The sequence below is a fragment of the Panicum hallii genome, chromosome 3 (genome assembly GCF_002211085.1).
Source record: "Panicum hallii strain FIL2 chromosome 3, PHallii_v3.1, whole genome shotgun sequence".
Lineage (NCBI taxonomy): Eukaryota > Viridiplantae > Streptophyta > Magnoliopsida > Poales > Poaceae > Panicum > Panicum hallii.
In genome coordinates this window covers 16,191,664-16,206,757 of record NC_038044.1, presented here as the reverse complement: position 1 = coordinate 16,206,757, position 15,094 = coordinate 16,191,664, and the positions used below count along the sequence as shown (strand labels likewise).

General features: G+C 47.9%; 2 protein-coding genes and 1 long non-coding RNA gene across 4 annotated transcripts; 2 read left to right on the top strand and 1 right to left on the bottom strand.

Moving 5' to 3' along the window:
• Positions 1-2,475: 2,475 nt before the first annotated feature.
• On the bottom strand, positions 2,476-3,568 carry LOC112886431 (probable histone H2A.4). Its single transcript, XM_025952333.1, has 2 exons — positions 3,227-3,568; positions 2,476-3,143 (listed from the first exon to the last, which is right to left on the bottom strand). The coding sequence occupies exons 1-2, from the start codon at positions 3,440-3,442 to the stop codon at positions 2,871-2,873; spliced, it is 489 nt and encodes a 162-aa protein (XP_025808118.1). The 5' UTR covers positions 3,443-3,568; the 3' UTR covers positions 2,476-2,870.
• A 2,088-nt stretch (positions 3,569-5,656) lies between these two features.
• On the top strand, positions 5,657-9,980 carry LOC112886100. Of its 2 annotated transcripts, XR_003227331.1 has the most exons (5): positions 5,657-5,853; positions 5,940-6,057; positions 7,134-7,438; positions 7,626-7,936; positions 9,827-9,980. It is a non-coding gene; the product is annotated as an uncharacterized LOC112886100 (long non-coding RNA). The 2 variants fall into 2 exon arrangements; XR_003227330.1 differs by lacking the exons at positions 7,626-7,936; positions 9,827-9,980 and having other exon boundaries at positions 5,668-5,853; positions 7,134-7,526.
• A 3,133-nt stretch (positions 9,981-13,113) lies between these two features.
• Positions 13,114-13,690, top strand: LOC112886098. Its single transcript, XM_025951878.1, has one exon. It carries the CDS (start codon positions 13,218-13,220, stop codon positions 13,473-13,475), a length of 258 nt encoding a protein of 85 aa, XP_025807663.1. The 5' UTR covers positions 13,114-13,217; the 3' UTR covers positions 13,476-13,690.
• Positions 13,691-15,094: the final 1,404 nt, after the last annotated feature.

Here is a 15,094-nt window from a genome sequence, read left to right as displayed (position 1 = left end):
TCGGCCCGCCCCAATCTCGCGCCTCCTGCATGCTCGCACCGCCGCCCCCCTCTCGAGCTCGCACCGGCGGCCGCCACCTCCACCTCAGGCCTCCGCATCAGCCTTGCACCGGTAGCCTCTGCTTGCGCCGCGGGCCTCCCCTCACGCCATCCGAAGGTTAAAAAAGTAAGTGAGGGGGAGGAGCCGCGCAGAACCGGACGGAGCCACGTCTTCTGGCTCCCGCTCGCCTAAACCGCTCTGGTCACCGTGGGCTCCGGTGCCGAAACCCTTCCCAGTTCCACTATTTGGCATGGCTCCCTAAGAAGCCGGTTTTGGAGCCACTCAAGAAACCCTGCCAAAGAGGCTCTATGTAAACGGCGAGCCACCGCCGCCGTGCTGCCACGCCACACGACAACGCCTATGATTGATGCTGGACTGAGCATGCGGGAGAGATTGGTTGAAAGTGAGCAATATATGGAGGTCAGATTTTTCATATATCCTGCTCAGATACAGGGTGCCGCACCAATCAATTTCTACGAGGAAAATTCTATTTCGGCGGTCAACGGCTATATTCTCTCTTTTCTTTCCCTTCCCTCGAAAACAACGGCTTCATTCTCTTCCTGGACAACAATGTCACTGTGGAATCGGAAAGCCGCACCGAGTGCCGTCCGTGCATTACGTGCTGCTGCTGCCTGCTGGTCTGGTACAGTGCAGAGCATTCTATTTGTAGATTGGGCGAAGGCGAGATTGAAACGGAGAGTGAGTCCTGATCGGTTTGCCATGTTTCCCTGCCCTCAATGGACTGGAGATTGTGCAGAATTTGAGGTGTCGGTTAAGGGAAATGACATTCAATTACCCAGTTCTGTGTGCTCGCACCGTGCACGGTGCAACTCCAAGACCAGGTAAAGCATCTGAATTCTGAATCCGTGGTGTTGAACAAGACCGGTGACAAACTCAGAACGGCAAGGCAGGCAATATCAAATTAGCGACCACCTTCCTATACTATATAATGATGTGAATGTTGACAAAAATCGTTCCAGAATTGCAACCATAAACTATTAGCGACGCCCTATCCACACATGATATGTTGACATAGGCATCACAAACTAAAATTATAGTGCATTTCAATATAACTATACTGATCGACATGACCACATGAATACAGAGTACAACAAAACCTGGCATACCGACTGCCGCGATATTGCATCAAAGCCAAAGGGGGTTCTAATGTCTCTCAACGTGTTCTGAAGTGTGCAATAGGCATTCAGATTTTAAGCTGTTATACGGTTAGAACTTGGAACATGATTTACCAAAATGCAGTCTGACTAAACCTGTTTTTGGTTATTCCAGAGCTTTGTCAAAAGGAGATAGATAAGAGTTTCCAACAGAAACCTACAATTGTGAGTTAGGCTAAATGCAGTTTACCCAACCTTTTTTTCTTATCTTAAAGATCCAACCAATCACCATCAATGAAAACGATATAAAATTCAAATATTGTAAAAAAACCAAACCAAGAAATAACCCTGACATCCAATGCAATGTGAAACTATCAGTGACAGAAATAAATAAAAAATAAGTTAAGCATATAGATAACATGCCATGCCATCCATCTGCTCCCAAATTCTGATAACAACGAAACAACCCTGACATTCAACCATTGCCCCAATTAATAGGCAACACATACACATCAAATAAGTGAATAACATCTTCACAGCTAACCTAACGTGTAAAGATATATGTTACTACACAAATTTGGAAGCCAACAAACTACCAATAGAAAAATGAAGTACTGACCTGAAACTCCTAAAATTCTGTCTTCCTGGACATAAAAACATGGCTTGTTTAGTATGCTAAATCCTATAGCAGTAACTCACTCTGCCCCAAGTGCATACCGGAAAATGCAGAGACCACATGTTGCACAAAACAAAACATAAACTCAACTTTGCACCTCTTGTATAACTCTGGAACAAATTGCACAACATTCTCAGGTATCAATTCTTACATATGTTGCTATAATTTACCGAATGAATCACAAGTGAAAACTGAAAGATCTACAGAAGCATGATACCCAGCCGCCATATTTCACAGTTGGGATTTTGAATGAACTTTGCTGGATATCATATTCCGCCATCTACAATGGGGTGTCAGAAAGCGTGTGATGTAACAGCACAATTCATCATTGATCAACTAGCAGAAATGTCAATAGAAGGCAAGCCCCTATTCGGTTGAACATAACACCACATAATTTTTTTCAGCCATCCCTTCAATTGGGTTTTAGTGTCATTGATCAGCTAACAGAAATGTCGACAGCCCCCTATTCAATTGATGTTAACATCAGATAGTGTTTTGCAATCATCACTTCACATGATATACAACAAAACCAAACCGTAGCCTACTTATTTAGGGTACAAACCATAAACTTTATGAGTTCAAATTGTAACAAGAACTGATAAGAAACAGCATCCCAGCAAACAAAATAACACCGACACAACCACATAAACATAAGAACGGTCACCAATTAGCACAAACAAAACCGGATAAACATAATCACGGTCATGAAACCACATCCAGACAATCAAGCACAGAATGGAGGCCCATCATTTTACACATCTTCACAATCTTATTACAAACAGCACCTAATGATTCACAGTTCCCACCCCTCCATTGCCCTTCACAGATACACTCCTCCGAACCTAAACCAGTGGCTTACAGATCGAACCTAGACCAGTGTCAACCTACACAGTGCATGATGATTGAGCAAAAGGCACACAATTACACACAAACAACCACGACAAACAGCAAAGATCATGATGACGACGACAACTAGGAGTGTTCCAGTTCAGAGCGGACAGGGAGAGAGCGAGAGGCAGGGCACCACCATTTGCCGGGACCTACGCGGCGGCCGCCTTCTTGGGCGACTTGGTGGCGGCCTTCTTGGGCGACTTCGTCTCCTTACCCTCCTTGCTTTCCTTGGTGGCGGCAGAGGAGGTCTTCTTGGGGAGGAGCACGGGGTTGATGTTGGGCAGCACCCCGCCGTGCGCGATGGTGACGCCGGCCAGCAGCTTCCCGAGCTCCTCGTCGTTGCGGATCGCCAGCAGCACGTGCCGCGGGATGATCCGGTTCCTCTTGTTGTCCCGCGCCGCGTTCCCCGCAAGCTCGAGGACCTAAAAAAGGCAGGGTCGAGACGAGACGAATCAGGGATTCCGCGTCTTCAGCGGCGTGTAGGGAATGGGTGGGGCCCACTGACCTCGGCGGCGAGGTACTCGAGGACGGCGGCGAGGTAGACGGGGGCGCCGGTGCCGATGCGCTTGGAGTAGCGGCCCTGCTTGAGGTAGCGGCCGATACGGCCGACGGGGAACTGGAGGCCGGCCTTCACGGAGCGGGAGACCGGCTTCTTCTTGGGGCCGCCGCCGCCGCGACGCCCCGCCGCGGCCTTCCTCGGCACCTTCGTTCCGACATCCATCGCCGATCGAAGCGCGCGCGCTCTCCCTCCCCACGCCTCTTTCTCTCCCCTCTTGGCCTCTTCTCTTCCCTCTCTCGTCACCCTTTTTCGCGTTCGATTTCTTTGGTTTTTCTTTGCGCCTTGTGCTTGTGTGCGTTGTTTGTGTTTTCGGTGTTTGTGGAGGAGGGCGGTGCTGCGATCTGGAGTGCTGGCGTTTCGGGCTCAGCTGATGTGAGCCGTCGGATGGGACTCGGCGATCCGTGGGTGAGGGAAACCGACCAATGAAAAGAGAGGTTGGAGGGGGTGAGAGATCATGATTCATTGCTCCTCGTGGGTGTTATTGTATTTTTGCCCCTCTCTTGGAAGTTGGAAGTTGGAAGTGCACCTCAGCCCTCGAGGTTTCTGCGAATTCGATATTTCTAATCTTGAGATTGTTTGAAACTTTGAATTTTCACTTTGCATGGCACTGGAACCCAAACTGATGAATTCTGCTTGAAATTAGGAAGACGACGAGGTCAGACGAGAGATGGTAGGATTTTTTTTCCAATTAAGGTTATTAGTAACATGCAACCGCGACATGCTTCCTCGGATTTCTCAACCGTTTATTTCTCCACAATTACCCGTCTCCCATGCCAGGAGATGCGAAGATGTCCCATTCCGTAACTATTGTCAAAGCTCTAGGTCCTTAGTAATGCTCTCTCGTCCCCCTTCTGTAATGTCTGGTCTTGCACTAGTAATTCATATCACGCACTACTATGATGAATTAGGGAGTTTCACCTTAAATTTTTGAGATATTTTGAGTTACGGATAAATATAATATTTGGTTTGACGGATTACCTCGTCTAGAATGCAACAGTTCATCATAGTGCCATCTAATGAATTTTGGTGGGATGATTGCTTATAATTCAATTAACCATGTGGAGCCGGGGTGCCAGCGGCAAGCCGGGGGTGGCTTTGTGCCTTCATGGGCTGGGCCTTTGACATAGAAAGCCCACAGCATGAACAAACGTTGCTGCTGGGCTGTTTGGAATTACGTAGGCTAGTTTGGTGGGCCTGGTCACGAATCGGGCCATTTCACGACGTACGACGCAATGAAATATGCCCGGTGCCAGGCGGCAGCGCGCTCCATTTCCCCCTAGCCAACCACGCGGCGGCGATCGCGCGCCAGCGACGGCCTCACGGGTGCCCCGCCCGCCCGTGCGCGCAGCCGGTGCCGGTGCCCATGTGCTTGCGGGCGCGGCCCCGGGACCAGCAAACGTGGGGCGGTTCCCGGGGGCATGTGGCCGCTCAATCTTTCTTCACACGGGGGTGCCCCGCCGCCGCACGCGCGGCTGCGCTGCAGCCCCGGCAAGTGTCCGTCCCCTGCTGCTCGCGTTCGCGTCGCCCGGGGCTCGGTCCCTCCCGGCGCTTCAGCTGTGGTGGCCGGCGATGATTGCCGTCGGTGGTGGCCGCGCGCGGCCATGTGTCATGTGTGCCGGTCGCCCTGAAGTAAAAGCTCGCGGACCCGGGTGCCTGCCTACGCATGTGGCGCGCCGCGACGCCGTCCGCTTCGTTTGCTCGGCGCGCGCGGAGCTTTGTTGCGAGCGGTGGGGAACGCGTGCGCCGGTACGTGTAGCTACTGGCAATCTCTGTCTCCTGAGCTGTGCGAGTCCGGAAGACCCCGAAGACAATGCAAGGCGTATCAACCACGCGTGATCCGGTGAGCGATAACGATAAGATCAGATTTGCTGAGAGTAACGTGCTCTTCGGTGATCAGACGTAGAACCGGAATGAACTAGTACTAACTCTGTTCGAACTGAACTCCATGTGGTACTTGCATTTCATTTCCTAAGTGGTCTGAATTCAAACACGGAAAACTCCATCGAAACATGTCCAGGAGCCCAACGAAATCTACAAAGAAATTCAAAGGACGCAGTACTAATTTTCAGAGAGTTTGGAGGGCGAATTAAGAGACGGCCTCAGATACGAATAAAGAGAATTTCCAGAGAGTTGGAATACAGGAGAAGCGTCACTCAGTTGTCGTAGCAAAAGGCTCATGCCGATTGCCGACGGACAGCGAATAAAAATGGACGGTAAACATGCATGTAAACTCTTATGCCCGAAGAAATCCGAGCGACGGGAGCAACTCTCTGTTTTAACCGTATTGCTTCCTGACGCGTGTATCTTTCCGTGTCTAATTTTTTTTTTTGCCACTGACGCTTGAGCTGTTTGCTCTCTTTTTTTTCTTGGCTGCCACATCGCAATCTGCTTCCGTCTTGGCCCGTTTGTTCTACCTGTGGTTGGGCTTCGCCTCCGTACGCGTCGTCGGTGCCGCCTCAACGTTTTGCCCTCCCGCTGTTGGCCCATGTAGGAACCGCCCCTTCCGTCGATGCTGCGTCGGCGTCTCGCCGGCCGCCTTTCCTCGGGTTGGCTGTTCCTCTTCGTCTTCCTTGGTAAGCTACGGTTTCCCTCTCGTGTTCACCTCGTCCGATACTCCGAGCCTCTTGGGATTGACTTTAGCTGCCTCCGTTGATGCTAGTGCTCCTCGATTCTGGATTCGCTGTGTTGCTAGGCTGCACACCTCAGCGGCTGCACGGATCAATTTGCCGAGACTGAATTTAAGGGAGGCACCTAGCGTCTCCTTCGAGCCTGATCCGGTGAGAGGGCTCCCTGTCTTCGTCTTTTGTGCTTCCCCTAACCCCTGTGGCTCTCCTAAATAATAGTAGCTAAGCTCTCCTAAAGGGGATAGATTACAGTATATTAAGTGGTGATGAATTAGTTCTAGGTGCGTGTCCTTCATCTACAGAGGGAGAAAAATCGGCGATTTCCTCTCAACTTACTGAATTCTTCTACAAGTGTTGCTTCCTGTACAGTCCTTTTCTCTCAAATTTCACAAATTTTTACCTTTTGGTATTTCCGTGTGTTGTTGCAATCCGTTTCCTGAGCACATCACATACCTCATAGGTACTAATATGCAAAAATAGAATCATTATTCCGAAATCTGCTGTCATTATTCAACCCCGGCCTGCATAATGGTGATGCTATTTAGACCCTGCTTATTTTTGTTTCCTCATCGCTTTTGCATGATGATTGCTTCTGTCGCAGTAATTGGCTGTGGTCATGATCCCTTTCAGTGAAACGGAGAGGATTTTGATTATACAAATGTCCAAAAATAACCATGAAGGAGATAGTAGTTATATAGTAATATAAATATCTAATATGCTCTAGATAATTAAATTAAGCATCTTCTATATTTCATATTTCTCAGCTATATTGTTCACCTTCTACTGAAAGCAGGACCAGATCCAAAAATACAACTGTTGTATGCCTGGATCAACAAGGCTACAAAACATTAAGTTCACATAATTTTTTTTTCTTTTGAGACCTAGCTGCATCACTATAATGGGATAGATATTTATTTAGGATTGAAATGACCTCATAGTCTGCCAATAATTGCTAAGATAATATGATAGGTTAGTTTTCTTCTCTTTATTGGGGGCTAATTCATAAGCCTAACTAGCAACCTTTGGTGTTGGCCGCCTCTTATTAGCTACTGTAAGTCAGGTTAGCTCCTCTTCCTGTTTGCTTATATTGACTAAAAATTCATGTACCCTGTCACATTTGGATGGCCAAGTTCAGTTGTATATGGTGTTTTCTTCCTGTTTTTCAGGTTTACACAACAGCAGTAGTATGAATTAAGCTCATTGTTGCTTTTTGGTTCTTACTGTTACAGTGACATGTGTCCTAAACCAAATGAGCTATCTCCATGGACATGCAATTTTCGATCTGGTGAAGCCGTAGCAGTATGGGAAACAAATCCTACCTGAGATGCACACACCACACTAGGTTTCAGCCCTTAATCGCCTTGGTGTTTTAGCCCCATATTTTTCTTAACAATTGTTGCCTTCTGATGTCCTCATTGCGGTGTTAAGTGAGAACCTGCTGTCGTTCCTTTTGGGTTATTTTTCTACGCAAATTTGGAACAAGAGGCACTGCATGTCCTTACACATGGAGTAGATATGACATTGTGGACAACAGGTGCAATTCAGTTCGTTTATTGTCCCTATGATTCCTTGACATTATTCCTCTTTTAATGAATGTGACTAATTTTAGTTAGTATTGTGAATTGGGATCTGGAATTTATCCACCACAATTTGTTGAGTGCGTTTGCATCTTCTCCATGTGACAATTCATCAGGTTAATGTTGAATTAAAATTCCATGCAGATAACACAAACTTTCAACCCTTGGTTTGATGCTTTATTATTCGGTGCATCACCGTAACAGAGCAGTTGCTGAGCTAATAGAAAGATGGTTTTACTTTCTCCCTGAGACCCTGTGGACACTAGCGAATCAATATCCACTAGGATAGTCATACAAATTTGACAGAGTAACTGTACCTTCAATATATTTTCCTTTCTTTCTTGACGATGCTCCCTTTTAATTTATATATTGTCCTTCGAATTTCCATTTCAAATTGTCACAGGATGGTTTTCTGGATATTGCATACCAAATTATTGTGTTATTTGTTTTTCCAGGTAAGCCCCCTTTTTTTTCCTTTGCATACATGCTTCACTATAGAGATCTCCAGTTGAGTGCTTGGTTAATCACATGAACTCTCTCAGTATGCGATTCATTTTTCTAGAACGTGCCTTAGCACGTATTTTCATTAAGAGGAAAGCAATACGAACAGTACAAACCTTAGACTATTAAGATGGTTGTAGAGCACCACCAAGCTAGTGGTATTAAGATGGTTGCAGAGCACCACCAAGCTAATGGTAGGCGACCCAACACAAGAACAACAAGAATAACACGGGCAGAACACACTCAAACTCACTAAATCTAGATAAGACCAAACATCTGAACCTACTACCACGACAAGGTTGCCAAAGGTCGTGGCAAAGCATCCACCCAAATAACAGAAACAAGGCGGCAAAACATCCACCCGAAGCGATACGACCAACACGACGGTGGCGGCAAAGCATCCACCAGAATAAGCAATCAACGGCAGCAAAGTATCTGCCAGCGCAGAGAGGGGCGGCCAAGCATTCGCCAGACGACGACGACCTGAGCAACCTGGACGAAGTGGCCGAATCAAAGCGAAGACAGGCGCATAAGAGGAAACTCCCTGAGAAGAGCTGACAACCACCGCCACGACAATGACAAGCCAGAGATAAGCGGGGACGGCGTTTGGCAACAATTCCCCAAGTGATGGTAGTGACATCCGGCAAAGCATCCATAACGACACCTCAAAGGAGGGGCGACGCCACTAGCGTCGTCATCGTCTGACCTACAAGGTCAAGGTTTTCACCAGGAAAACTCACCGGAGAGGAAGGAGAAGGGGGAATGACGCCTTCAAGAAGGTAAACGCGCCCGAGAGCGTCGCCCTCAGTGGCCCGCAAGCAGGCCCTAGAATTTCACCTTCCCTATTCCCTCCCCGGAATACACTGCCGCCACCAGAAACGTTTGCCACGGGCTGAGGAGTGTCGCCACAACGCGGATCGGGGTAGACCGCCGGCCGGACACCCCCGCCGTCAGCAGAGGGTGCCTCCACCCATGGGTGTGTCAGCCACCCGGCCAAACATGATGATGAAGCACCAAGCCTCCGCGCCAGACCCAGGCATGGCCGCGACACACTCCACCCGCTCCCCCAGCCCTAGGAATGGGGCGAGCGAAACCCAGCCGATAGGGCGGCACGGATCCGGCCGCCGGGCGGCGGCGCCGCACCATAGCAGTGCCCCCAATACACAAGGCGGCGGAGGGGCGGGTGAAGGTCCGGGGAAGCCGGCCAGGGGCGGCGTGGCACCCATTCGCGCCCCGGCACACCAGGCGGCAAAAGGGGTGGGATGCAGCCGCGGAAGGCCAGGGCGAGGCAGTTGTCGAGGGAGACCCCCCTCCCCCCGCAAGGGATGCGTAGATCCGGGCTTTGGGGAGGTGGATCTGCCATCGGTGGCCGGTGACCGCCGGCGGAATGGGGCAACCGGCGACCTAGGGTTTGCAAGGGTGAGAGTGAGAGTGGGAAGGAAAACAGCGCGGGGGGGGGGGGGGGGAGACGGGTGGGGGTTGGGTCGCCACCACCACGGCCGGTCGCCGGTGGCGGCGGCGGCAGCGGGCGTCAGAGCATGGTCGAGGAGGGACCGGCGGCTGGACGCGCGGTCACTCCCGCGCCGCCCTCACGAGCGACCCTGGGTCATTTTCCCGCACAACCTGGGCATCACTGCGATTCAATTTTGTTTTTTAAACTTTGATGTGGTGCATGCTTAACGAACAAAATGTTTTGTTACCATGGCAACAAGCATTTGTCCTTTGCGCCCAAACAAGCAAGCAAAGTTTCATATTGTCCTTATTGAATTGTGCTGTTTCGATTGATATATATTGCTCTTTTGGTCGATTTATGAATACTGGAAACAATCTTTTCATCTTTGTAGGGGAAACTAATCATTCCTACAATGGTGTTTGCCTGGTGCATGGAGTTAAACAGCATGTAGATGGACCCAAGGGATCAGGCAACGACCCCGTGCATATCAAAGCCATTTGTATTTTATTTCCTAAGAATAATTCAGTTGCATACTAGTTCCTTAACCTTGGTGTGTGCTTGGAAGTTGTATTGCACGAACACTGCCCTATGCACATTCCAACAAACATATTTCGGTAGGAACAAGAAGAAAAAAAAATAGGATACATCAAACAGAAGTAATCACGCAGGCAGCCTCTATATGGGCGCGCCGAAGCGCGCAATTCATCCTAGTCGGGTTTCTTAAAAGATGCTGGCGTTTGGAGCTACCTCCGGACTTCACATGACGCGTGACGCCCCACGCGAGCTCTGCGGCTCCGAGCGCTGCAACTGCAGGCCTAAAGGGCTGCAACCAATAGGAAGTGCACACTCCTTTAAAGAAAATAGAAATTGCATGCTCTTTTTTATATGCAAGAACCGTACAATTGTACAGGCTAGAGTGCTTGATACAGTGGAATAGGACACACAACGATGTTCCACTCATCAGCTCCGAGATGGTCTGCTGTATGGAATTAGTGCTTATCTTTTTAAAATATAGTAAAGATGTAGGTGTTTATATACAATGCACACTCACTTCAAGAAAACACCTACTCAACTCTACCCATATAAGCATCTCCGAAATACTAAACCGGAAGTCAGCACAAGCGCCTCGCTGTCGACGGGTACGTCGCCTACCACTGAAAGAATAGCGTCAGTTAAATATTAGAATAGTCCAGTAAAATACGAGCACTCATATCGAGTCTATGATATGAAATCCGGATGAGCAGACTCCGCCACAAGAAAATCTTACCATCTGAGCTAAGCTCAATTCGCGGAATCGGTGTGCATCGTGCTTCAGAGGGCTCATGACGCGGCGGTTGGACCCCTCGCTCGGCTTTACTGCTGCTCGGACGTAGACGACATGCCCCAGTTGCCGTGTGTATCTAGTTCAATATTTATAATGTATCATTTGTTATGTTTTAAAAAAAATTACGAACCTATGCCCCTTGCCACCAGGTTAGATAACACATTAATGAAAAAAATACCAACACATCATTTGAATATTGTACGACAAATTTTGAGTTACCAATGAGTTTTTTTTCTTATACGCACAAGAAGTAAAAATTATGTGATTAGACCTGCCCTTGATGTATTTAGTCAACTTGGAAAAAATCTTGCAGCTAATTTAGGCATGGTGCAGTAGTCTGTCTGTGATAGCCACACGAGTAGCTAAGTTGTAGTGACCTTAATTGCTTGTTTTTAACGTATTTTATCATAAGACATTGTTGTTGCTTTCAATGCAAATGCATCTGATGATTCTACAAACAAGATAAAGAAAAATATTACTAGGAAAAGTTAGGTCCACTAACATCCTATTTTTTAAGTTTTTGTCGATTGTGTAATATAAATAAAACATAAACTTATATATGTACTTATAGGTCTCGCTCATCTTCTAGAAAAAAATGCCAGAAAGTTATTAACTAACAAAGGTGATGGTGGAGATGATGATGATAATAACAGTGCAGATGACTATACTAAAACTAGGTAATTTCTTGCACCGTCTTTGCTCATTAATTTACATACATATTCTAATATTTTGGATGAGATCTGAGTAACAAGTCTTCTGCATGTTCTAATTATATAGAACCGTGATTCATTTAGTTTTTCCTTTACAGCCCAAGCGATGATGCATATATAGTCAGAAGGGTGGTCTTATCCAGTTTGCCCATAGTAGTTGTGGCTGTTTTCTTTTTTAGGTTTGATTATCTGCTGAAGGTAGCATCCATTCTTTACCCGTTTCAATCATCCTTTTATGTGCCTGGTCATGTGTGATTGAAGTCCGATGATTTTAAAAAACTAGACCGAGACATGTGTTTTTTTTAGAAATACATGCGTTTGTTAAGATCATGGCGATAAACAGATTCACTATTCTCCCCATTTGGATCAGTATGGTAGCTATAAATTCTGGTCATAAGATATAAACTTGTAACCTATAACTATACAGAATTTTGAGGGCTGTATTGGCATACTTTCAAAATATACTACTATTTTATTATAGATATTTCTATACCTAATATTAGAATTGTGATAGGACGCGCCAAACGCGCTTAACGTTCTAAGGGTGTGTTCGTTTCCGGGGGTCTAAAGATTAGAGGGGTCACATCAAAGAGAATCTTATCATTTAGAAGTATTAAATAAAGTCTAATTACAAAATTAATTGTAGAACCCCGGGGCTAATTCGCGAGACGAATCTAATGAGGTATATCAGTCCATGATTAGCGGATGATTACTGTAGCATCACTGTGGCAAATTATGGATTAATTAGGCTCATTAAATTTGTCTCGCGAATTAGCACCCAGCTGTGCAAAAAGTTTTATAAACAGATTTTATTTAATACTTCTAAATAGCAAGATTCTTTTTGATGTGATGGGTCTAAAGTTTAGAGAGTAGGAAACGAACAAGCCCTAACTAAGTATAAGCAGCCGAGGAAGGATTTGCCGGGTCGCTATCAATCGTCAAAATCCCCGTGCCATCTTTCTAGTATTCGTGATGAGGAACCCGACGAGAGGCTCGAAAGGATAAGGACGGATCGTGATGGATCACGCCCCGCAACCGCATGCGTGTACTGTCGCGGAGATCCAAAATCTTTATTAAACGTTGGCGCATCGCAGAGTGCTCCGCCTCCCCTGTACGCGTCTGTCAGTTCATGCACGAAGATGCGGGCATCTATTCCGTTCCTGCAGCAATATCCCTTTGCTCACCAAATTCTTCTCCTCTCTCTCTCCTTTTCTTTTTCGTTGTGATAATTCTTTGTAATTTGGAGCTACTTTTGCGACCATTGGAATAGCTTCTGATGCTGGTGATTCTCATTAGACAGACAAACAATGCCGTCTCTACTGCTTAAGAACTTTCTAAGTTGGTGCTGATGGTGTGCCTGTCCACCCACTACTGTCCTTGAACACACATCTTCAGCAACTTATTCAAAGCGCGTGAAACCTAAGTCATTTGTATTTCTTCTATTTTCGTACCAGCTATGTATGAACATGTAATTACTTGATTGTTGCACTGCTGCAACGTACATTTAAAGTATTTAGCTAGTGTAAAAATAATCTTTAATTTAAAAAGATAATGGAAAAATAATGCTCGCCGGCTGGCCACAGCAGTACAGCACAACGCAGCAGCATCGGACCCCGTCCTATATAAGGCCGCGACTCCCCCCTGCTCTCTTCTCAAATCCAGACGCACCGAAGCCAAGTGACCAGCCTCTGCTCACTCACTCCGTACCACACACCCCTCCGTGCCTCCGCGACCTCCGAGCAAGGCCGATGTCGTCGCAGCGGCCGGGCCGGCACCAGCGCCGGGCGTCGCAGAGCGTGTTCGTGCTCCCGGAGAACCTCGCCACCCTCGACGTCGACGCGGCGGCCGAGGCCGGCGGGAATAAGGCCGGCACGGACGGCTCCGGCGCCGAGCAGCAGGCGAGGCCGCCGGTGGGGCGCCACCGCCGGGCGATGTCGGTGGCCGTGGCGTCCAGGGACCTGGAGCTGATTAAGGAGGACCTCGGCAGCTACAAGATCGGCGCTTGAGCCTGACGGAGGCCGTGCGCCTCCACACGTCGCGTCGTGTGTGTATAGAGCCCTGTGGGTGAACCGTACCCGAAGCTAGCTTTGATCGACGCTTACTAGTGGCTCAAGTTTCAAGTTCTCCGTTGCTCTCTCTCTTTTTTTTGGCTCATGCATGTAATATTACTGCTATGTAACTTCTCCTCACGACGAAGAAAGTATTTGAACTTTTCATCGCATACCAAGATCAATCAGTACCTCTGCTCTGCGACAGAGGAGGACTTCTCTGCCTTGTGTTTTGATAGCCAGAAAAGGTAGTAACGATCACCAATATATCTTGCATCTGTTGAGTAGCGCGCGACTGGCGTTTAGATTTTAGACGCAGTGACCGATCTTGTTCTCCTCGCTAGAACTAGAAGTCTAGAACTCGTATCAGTTCTTCAGACTCTGTTCAAATCTGTCTTTTGTTGCTCTGACGACGAGAGATGGCAAGTGGCCGCAAGCCCAGCATAAGCACAGTACCTCGAACAGATTCGTGTCCTTTGAGAAAGCGGCCAGCGCCTGTCGTTCTATACTTGGACAGCGTCGTCTGCAAAAGCGCATCGAAATCGCGGGAGGTTCCTGGAGCAGTTCTCCTCGATCGGGTGAAGTCTCTCAGCCACACTCCGGCTGGCTGCAGCGCTCCCAAATTCCCAATCTCCCATGGCAATACGTACGAGCAAAGAAAGATTAAAGTAGGGGCGCCCTGTCCCTCGCTCGAGAAACAGGGCACGTTCGCCGCATTTTGGCTCCTTCCCCTCGCCCATGCCGCGCATGTCGTTCCAGCAACCGCAATTATACATTTTTATATATATATATAAATAAAACATATATGCAAAGATAATAAAGTTGCAAGGCTGTTGGGTACTTTCGGAGTATGTTGCATGCGACGCATCATTGCGCTGGCTGCAGAATACCGGACGGATCATGTTGTACGTACGTACGTACCTGCACCTGCGTCTCTTGGCACGTACGGTTGGTTAGTGTGCAGGCCCCCTATAATTGCGCCTCGGAATTATTGCTTTTCCGGGCTGTCGACTTCGGGTGGTTTCCGCCGTATCTGGCGCCCAGATCTCGATCTGGACTGGAGCAGCTCCACATGACGGAGCATGCACGCGGCGAGGCGCGACGGGACGGCCTGATAGCTAAGCTAACCGTCCTGATTAGACACCACGGCTCTGGGTTAGCGCTCGTGCCCGCCGGACGCCTGTGCTTCGGTGTGTATGGTTGCATGATCTGCCGTGGCGTCTATGGTTCGGCGGGGCAGAGAACATGGAGTGAACTGGGTGGTAAATGAGCGGATTTGGGTAGTGATAGCCACCGGAAGCTAAATCTCGCGGTTATGTTCTTCTAGGGAGTAGTATGAGACGAGAAGCCAACAACTAAAAGTTCTACAAGAAGTTCGTTGCTTGTTTTCATGAATCACTTTGTCCTAGTTACATGAGTTGGTCTATTCCTAAATTTTTACAATTCTTTATCCAAGGCATCACAAGAAGAATCCGTTGTGATTAAAAAAATTGAACAAGTTTTATTAGTAGGCTCAATGACCTGAAGTGAGCAAAATGAAGTGAAAGGACTAATCGAGGCCTTCGCGCAGTGGGCCG

What these genes read in the sequence shown, in the direction of transcription:
- LOC112886098 (XM_025951878.1), top strand. Translation starts at nt 13,218, where the DNA reads ATGTCGTCGCAGCGGCCGGGCCGGCACCAGCGCCGGGCGTCGCAGAGC.
- LOC112886431 (XM_025952333.1), bottom strand. Translation starts at nt 3,442, where the DNA reads ATGGATGTCGGAACGAAGGTGCCGAGGAAGGCCGCGGCGGGGCGTCGC. An exon ending in TCGAGTACCTCGCCGCCGAG is followed by an intron (nt 3,144 to 3,226) that starts GTCAGTGGGCCC and finishes TGCCTTTTTTAG; the next exon opens with GTCCTCGAGCTTGCGGGGAA.